The 8,101-nt window shown below is 49.7% G+C and overlaps 1 protein-coding gene across 1 annotated transcript; it reads right to left on the bottom strand.

The window, feature by feature from the left end:
* Positions 1-885: 885 nt before the first annotated feature.
* On the bottom strand, positions 886-7,434 carry mycn (MYCN proto-oncogene, bHLH transcription factor). The gene is made up of 3 exons (XM_084314668.1): positions 7,297-7,434; positions 5,981-6,738; positions 886-3,228 (listed from the first exon to the last, which is right to left on the bottom strand). Exons 2-3 carry the CDS (start codon positions 6,711-6,713, stop codon positions 2,393-2,395), a joined length of 1,569 nt encoding a protein of 522 aa, XP_084170794.1. The 5' UTR covers positions 6,714-6,738; positions 7,297-7,434; the 3' UTR covers positions 886-2,392.
* Positions 7,435-8,101: the final 667 nt, after the last annotated feature.

The following is an 8,101-nucleotide window of genomic DNA, read 5'->3' as shown; positions in this document are numbered from 1 at the left end:
GTACGCACACAGGCCCACACACAGACTGGGACAAAAGGTACACACACATTTATACACGCACACATGCAGGCAGAAACACACACACACACACACACTCTCACAATAAAGAAAAGACTCACGCTCTGTGTCTGCCACTCAGCAGCTGCTCCTGTTTCCATGGTAACAGCTTGAACAATGTTGGAAGAGATGCGAGTGTGTGTGTGTGTGTGTGTGTGTGTGTGTGTGTGTGTGTGTGTGTGTGTGTGTGTGTGTGTGTGTGTGTGTGTGTATGTGTGTGTATGTGTGTGTGTGAAAAGGGGATGTGTGTTCATATCCACTTGAATCCTGTGTGTGTGGGTGTGTGTGGGTGGGTGTGAGAGAGGGTACATGGGGGGGTGTTAGCTGCAGGGTGTTGAGACAGAGAGGATTCTATAGAAACCACTCTTTATTTCTTTGTCAGGAAGTCTTGTTCTTCAGTGCAGAAAAACAAATACACAGAGAGAGTGAGAGAGAGAAGAGAGAAAAGAGAGAGAGAAAGATATAGAGAGAGGGAGAGAGGGGGGGGGGGAGAAAGAGAGAGAGAGACAAAGATATGGAGAGAGAGGGGGAGAAAGAGAGTGAGAGAAAGAGATGATGACCAGGATGGGACCTAACATGACCCTGTGCCAGCACTGAGTGGGCCATAGTCTAGACGGAAATAAATAAAGAGAGAGAGGGTGGGAGAGAGAGAGAGGGTGGGAGAGAGAGAGAGAGAGAGAGAGAGAGAGAGAGAGAGAGAGAGAGAGAGAGAGAGAGAGAGGGTGTTCTTTTTGCTGATGTATTCACATTTTTTTATGGTTATGATAAATCAAATGATCCATACCCACACACACAAGAGACGAATAATGTATTTTTTACGATGTCTATTTATTTTTCAAAATGAGGTATTTCAAAGTGCTATGAGTTGCAGCACTAAATGTACATTTTAAGAATGAAAAAACAAACATCTTATATCCGTTTACCCAGTTCTATGCACCCGATAGTTACAAATATATAAACAAAAGAGGGAAATGAGAGAGAGAGAGAGAGAAATAAAAAGGCCAGGTACATGAAGATGATAGAACACGTTTTTTTTTCTGTACAAAAGAATTATTCGAAATAGAAGGGGGGAAAAACGACAAGATAAAGTGATGTCTACTGAGAACTCATTTTCATACGAAAATATAAGTATCAAATTTAGTATGTATCAGGTTCACACTAAAAGCATAAAGGTGTGTAGAATTAGTAATATGGTACAATACAAAGAAGAAGAAGAGAGGAGAAAAAAAAACAATATATTGTTATATTACAAAGTTTCGTGACTCTCAAAATCGAGGCCTTACAGTACTTTTTTAAAAGGTATATAAACTTCCAGTCCAGTTATTGGCAGCTTTCCTGACATGTATAAAAACCCAAAGACAAAAAATGTATTACAAAACAAGGCAGATCTGAGTGTACTTCTGTCTGTACAGTACAGTATTGTTATATACAAAAGTGTCGGCTAGCAAGGTGCACAGTTATACATCCATTGACTTGGTTTGAGCACCAGTGTGAGAGAGAGGGGGGGGAGAGAGAGAGAGAGAGAGAGAGAGAGAGAGAGAGAGAGAGAGAGAGAGAGAGAGAGAGAGGGAGGGAAAGAGAGATAGAGGGAGGGAGGGAGGAAGAGAACTTGTAGTGGCATTGTTTCTTTTTTTTCTCGTGTGTGTGTGTGTGTGTGACCCATAACGTCGTCGTAAAGTCCTCATAGTGTCTTCAGCTTGCAGTGGTGAAGGCAAAAAAAAGCTGTGCCCTGCTTCTACGTGACCTCTGACCTATGAACTCTCCAAGCAAAGTGCCCTCTAACACCCGTCCCTGCAGGGGGAATCACCTGGTTTTCAGGCTGGTGTCACAGTGAGTAAAAAAAAATGTAATAACAACATACAAATAGAAAACGATACAAAAAAAGAGGAAGAGGCGTGTCCTCTCGCTCCTCCCGCCCCCTTCCCCGTTTTCTTTTCTTGCCTTTTCTTTCCTCGATGTGACCGGATTGAAAAAGTAAACCCCTAAACATTCTTAACGTCAACAAATGTGCAAAAAAAGTGTCGGCAGTGAAAGTCCGAGTGCCCCTTCGACCCCCCGACCTCTGCCTTCCAGGTGTGTGTGTGTGTGTGTGTGTGTGTGTGTGTGTGTGTAGCACATGAAAACCAACGTCCTCTTGACTTTATGTATGCATCTGTGTGTACGGCTAGTGGGGCCTATGTGTATGTGTGCTGGAGTATGCAGTCCTGTGTGTGTGTGTCTGTGTGTGTGTGTGTGTGTGTGTGTGCGTCTTAAGTGTCGTTGCAGACAGAGCGAGCGGGGTCATCCGGAATCGATGTGAGTGTTTCTGTGTCTTAAGCGGGTCTCTGTCTGTCTGTCAGCGAGTCCTGGCCTGCTCCAGCCTGCGCATCAGCTGCTGCCTGCGCGCCTGTTGCCTGTCCCTCTCCTGCGCCAGCCGCGCCTCCTCCACCTCCAGCGAGCTCACGTACTCCGCCGCCTTCTTCAGGATCAGCACCTTGGCCGCCTTCTCGTTGTGCGCCAGCTCGGGCACGTGGTCGCGCAGCGCCAGGAAGCTGGAGCGCAGGTCGTTACGCCGCTGGCGCTCCAGGATGTTGTGGTTGCGGCGCCGCTCGCTGTCCTCCGAGTCGGAGCCGCCGCCGCCGCCGCCGCGCGGGCTGCTGTCGCCGCAGTCGCCGCCGCGCTTGGAGCCGCCGCCGCGCGCCCCCGACGTGGAGGCGGAGCCTAAGGAGCCGCAGCAGGAGGAGGACGATGAGGATGATGAGGAGAACGACGAGCCGGACCGGGCGGTGGGCCGCGAGGCGTCCGCCGCCTTCTGCTTCTTGGAGGGCGGGGCGGGGTCGTCGTCCGAGGCGTAGGGGGAGGGGGCGGCGTAGTTGTGCTGCTGCTGCTGGTGGACCGAGCTCCGCTTCAGGATCAGCTCCTGGGGAGCCCGGCCCACGAAGCGGCCCCCTGGCGCCCCCCCGCCGGAGGAGGAGGACCCGGCCGCCGCCGACGCCTTGGGCCGCACCGAGATGGTGACCGTGCCCGTGGCCATGGGGCACGCCTTGGCCAGCGTGGAGGACCGCCTCTTCTCGACGGTGACCACGTCGATCTCCTCCTCCTCCTCCTCGTCGTCTTCGTCCTCGTCCTCGTCCTCCCCCTCGTCCTCGTCTTCCTCTTCCTCGTCGTCGTCGTCGTCCTCGTCTTCGTCTTCTGAGAAAAGGAGCAGAGAGAACACGGGGGTTGACTTAACCACTTTGAGACACACCAACTATGTCCACTATGCCATCAATGTTGCGCTCGCAGGTGAAAGGTGTGTGTGCGCGCGGGCGTGTGCGTGCGTGTGTGAGAGAGAATGCGTGTGTGGGAGTGAGAGCGTTGCTCAACGCTGTTTGCAGAGGGAGAAACCTCTTAATGCTTAGTGTCAGTCACTCCTCCGCTAATCTGCTCTGCAGGCGTTGACACGTTCAGTCTCCCTGCTCAGTGCTCACCAGACTGGCTGGATTTCTGCTTCAACATTCTCTCTCCCACCCTCTCTCTCTCTCTCTCCCTCCCTCCCCCCTTTTTCTTTTACTTTTCCTGTTAATCTTCATGGGTGACAGAACAGTTTTAGTCCCGACGCCTGCCGTCTCTGTGGGTAAAGCGCCGGCGCCAACGGCGTGCCATCTTCGCGGGGGCAGAAGAAGAAGAAGCCCTTTGGGACTTCGACTGCGATTGAACCCACGGTACGGCTCTTCTTCCTGCCCTTTCGGCCCCACGACGCCGTAGCCCTCCTCTCTCCCGTCGTCCGTCATGATACCTGGCAGCCGGAGAGTTTATCATAAACGGGGCGCCTTTGAAGATGAGAGGAAGTGGCCAATCAGGAGGCAGCGAGAGGAGTGCGAGGCCCAGTTAAAATGCCTTTGTGATAATGGCTCTCATTATCAGCTCAGGACCATCTGAAGAGTGTGGCATTTTACAGCTTACAGTAACCCACTTCTGACGCCTCCCCCCCAGGATGCCGTCTCCAGCCTCGCACACCCATACATACACCCACCACACACACACACACACACAAGCTGGCACCGTGATCAAAACAAAGCTGGGCACAGCTGGGTGGATGGTGGTGTGTGTGTGTGTGTGTGTGTGTGTGTGTGTGTGTGTGTGTGCTGTGTGGTGGCGGGCAGGGGGGGGGGGGGCGTGCCTGGCCACATGTGAAGGCTGCACTGAGCTGTTTGGTATTTCACTCTCAAAACGCTTTTTCTTTTACTGAAGCTGTTTCTGGTATAAATGGAATAAAGAGCAACAACCCCTTGGCCGGTCTCTCCGTTTGACTGTTTTATCAAGTCAAGTCAAGTCAAGTCAAGAGTTTTATTTGTCACGGCATACGGATATACAATGAAATGCGGAGGGAGGGGAAATAAATTATTCAGTTCACCAAACTGTATAGCCTATATATATATATATATATATAAAAGCATGTCGCGGGTATCTGTTTTTATCGGTGAGCTACATCTGATTCTGAGATAATCTCATTAGTCATTGTGTGCTATTTGGGTGCCAAGATGAGGGCAGCTTTTTGTTGCCCAGGGGCGGGCGGGCTCTCCCCGGTGAGCAGGCGCTGTATCTAATACCTATCGCGGATACCTTCAATTCTGGCCTTCCAAGTCTGCCGCCTCTTTGATGGGGAGGTGAGGACGCGACTTAGCGCTGTGAGCGGCGGAAGAGGCCTGGAACGGTATTATAGTGCAGGATGGCGGGCGGGGCGGCAGGGCGATCAGATCACCCTTTAAGCCGAGGCGCTGGAGCGGCGCCAGGAAGACAGCTGTCGAGATGGGAGCGCTTGTTCAAAGCTGTCACACCCTCTAAAGAAGCGGGGCCGGCCCTCCTCCAGCCCCCCCCCGCCCCCCGGTGCAGTCAGTGGGGTTCTTGGCAAGCCTTGGTGAGCCTGCTGCTCTCTGTGCCAAGTTGGAGGTCTTTCTACTAAAGTGTTTCGCAGCAAAACACCGATAACCACTCACGTGAGCTTTTTGTTTTGAGGACGATATTCATATCATTATTCTTTATACTATTCTTTATTCAAATAAAGAGGTTACAGTATAATTATAATTGAGCCCTTTTATCAGCCCGGGGGGCGTAAAGTCAATTAACCGCGTATTGAAATTGTTGCTCAATGTTTACATTCTAGCTCGAGGTTTGGGCAGCGATTCCTAAAATATGTTTCGGCAAGTTCTCACTCATACTATAGTAGGCAGAGTTCCCTGATCCGTGCAATAACCATAACATTCGCCGAACCGTGAGACAGACACGATCATCTCATCAGTTTACTTAACACCTTCTTAGCTTTACATTTTCGCCAAGTGCCAAATACCTTTCCCCTCTGTTGGTCTGTACTGTTTGGTGTCTTTTTGTTTGGCCAAGATGCCAACTGGGTCTAAGTTCGTAAAGGACACAATTCCCCATTTTACTGCCATCTGCCGGATGAAGCGCCTAGTGATTACATAAACCCAGTTCACTGTGTCGCCACTTGCCACTCTACTCTCTCTCTCTCTCTCCCCGTGCGTGTGTGCGCGCTCTGCGTGAGTGTGTGTGTGCGCGCGCTCTGTGTGTGTGTGTGTGTGTGTGTGTGTGTGCGTGCGTGTGTGTGTGTGTGGAATGTAACGAGGTAATCCGATTCTGGGCCAGTCATATGAACAATTTACAATCACCCCAATTAAGGCACCAGCCTTATTCGGTAATAACAACAATGATAACAATAACACTAGTATTATTATGATTTTTATTATTATTATTATTATTACTATCAGGTTATTGTTATTGTTGTTATTATTATTATTATTATTCATATTCATATCATCATGTGCTTCGGTCAAATTTAACAAATGTCTGTCTTTTGAAAGTGCCATCATCACCATCAGCTGGTCGCGGAATTCAAAACAAAGGCTCTATGTTTTACGCATCATCCCCCATATGAGCGTCCACTTACCAGAGTCACTGGGGCTGCTACTGCGGGCCGTGGAGGAGGCGGGCACGGTCCCGGCGGCGGCGTCTCTGCTACCGTTTCTTTTGTTGACAGGGAACGGGAACACTATCGTCGGGTCCACACAGTCCGACACCGAGCTGCTCGACAACTCCTCCGGCAACAGCGCCTTGACGCTGCAGCCGCCGCCGCTGCTGCTGCTAACTCCCGCGGCCGTGGAGGAGGAGGAGAGGGAGAGGGAGGAGAGGGAGGTGGACACCATGGCTCTGCCCAGCTTCTCCGTGACCACACGCTCCAGCTTCTCCCGAGCGGAGAACCCGCTCCACATACAGTCCTGGTCGATAATGATGGAGCTGGGGTTGTTACTATCCATAGCGGTGGAGGAGCCGAACAGGTCCCCGTCGGACGCCCCCCAGATGTCGTCCTCGGGCAGGAGCAACAGCTCCGACGCCCAGTCCAGCGGGTCGCCTAATCCAAAGCCCATGATGGGACACGGCAGCGCGTCCGCCCCGGCGGAGGAGGAGGAGGCCGCCGCCTGCAGCAGCTCCCCGGGCAGCGCCGCTCGGCTCGGGGAGAGGGGCGGCGTGGGCAGCAGCTCGAATTTCTTCCAGATGTCCTCGCCCGGTGGCGCAGAGTCGGGACCACAGAAGTAGAAGTTGTTGTTATCCTCGTCCGGATAGAAACACGGTTGTAAGGAGTGAAACTCCAAGTCGGAATTTTTGCTTATTATCGCCGGCATTCTCTCTATCCCACAATCGGAAAGCCTGCAGGGGAAGGGAAGGGGGATATAAAAGCTGCTTTAGTCATCATCATAGCTGTTGTAAAAAAGGAAGTCCGACCCGACCACCCGACAGAATGAATACCATTGTTCTAATGCTTTAATCAAACCTGAAAACTAGCCCAAAGCCTGCTGACTCCAAGAAGCCCACACACACACAGCCTGATCCTCCACTAGAGAGAGTCCCACAGTCACTCCACTGTGTTCTGAGAGAGTCGTTTGGGCAAATCTCAAAGGAGAGTGTGCGTAAAATGTGTGACCCTGACATGGGCTCAAAGTATTTCCTCCTCACACATTAAAGAGGAGAATTACAACAACACCACCGCATGCTAAACATAGAAATAAGCAGATTAGGGGGAAAAAAGGCATGTTTACAAAAAAAAAAAAAAAAAAAAATTGCCAATCCCTCTATGAAAAAAAAGAAAGATCACATTGTGTTGTTGGGAAAATGTAAAAAGAAATAAAAAAAAACATCCCAAGCCAAAAAAAAAACAATTAATCAATCAATTCACCCAAAATAAGAAGAGGGATGCTCAGCTCTCACCTTCTCCTGATTTGGGATGATGGTGGGTGCGGTGGTGTGAACTAGGTTCTCTTGTCTACCTCGCAATCAGTAATAGACACTAGGATTGGAGCACAACTCATCTACTCTGGTGGAGCACAGACAGTCCTCTGACACACATTGTGCCCGTGGAGCGTTGTGTTATACTCTCTATACTCCTCCAGCCCAGCCAGGGTGGCTGCTGCCTGCTCGGCGAGGCTCCGCCCACACAGGGGGGGCGGGGCCGGCGCGAGCTCTGTTTGTTGTGTCGTGTTGTAGTGCAGCAGGCAGACTGGCTGAGTGCTGTGCTGTCTGTCTGTCTGTCTCCTCTGGTATTATTTACTCTCTCAAGGTGAACGCAGAAATCATATGATATAATTCCCCCCCCATCATCAGTTTTTTTGCTCTATATTTTGAGAATGTATGTGTGTTTTTCTTGCTTGACGAAGACCACAAAGATAAACGCCTATTATGCAAAATTAAATCAGGTGTGTTTTCTCTGAATACACAACAATAATACAGATACAAATAGAATAGAATATAAGTACTAAGGATACCCACACTCCACTCACAATAAACATTTAGGTATAGTCAAAAAAATAAGAATATACAGTCAAAGATATGTACATTGTAAAATATGTTATATATACATTCTAAAATATACAGTCCAGAAATACACAGTACAAATAACATACTGTAGCCTATTTACATTTGGTATAACTTCTGAACCGGGTTTATTTTTTAATAATGGCTTAACATCGAATATGAATTATTTTTATATAAAGCACTGCGCCTCTACACATTAATA

This window comes from Notolepis coatsorum (assembly GCF_963971535.1).
Source record: "Notolepis coatsorum genome assembly, chromosome: 5".
Taxonomy (NCBI): Eukaryota; Metazoa; Chordata; class Actinopteri; order Aulopiformes; family Paralepididae; genus Notolepis; species Notolepis coatsorum.
The sequence above is the reverse complement of the archived record's forward strand: the minus strand, read 5'-3'. Positions and strand labels throughout refer to the sequence as shown.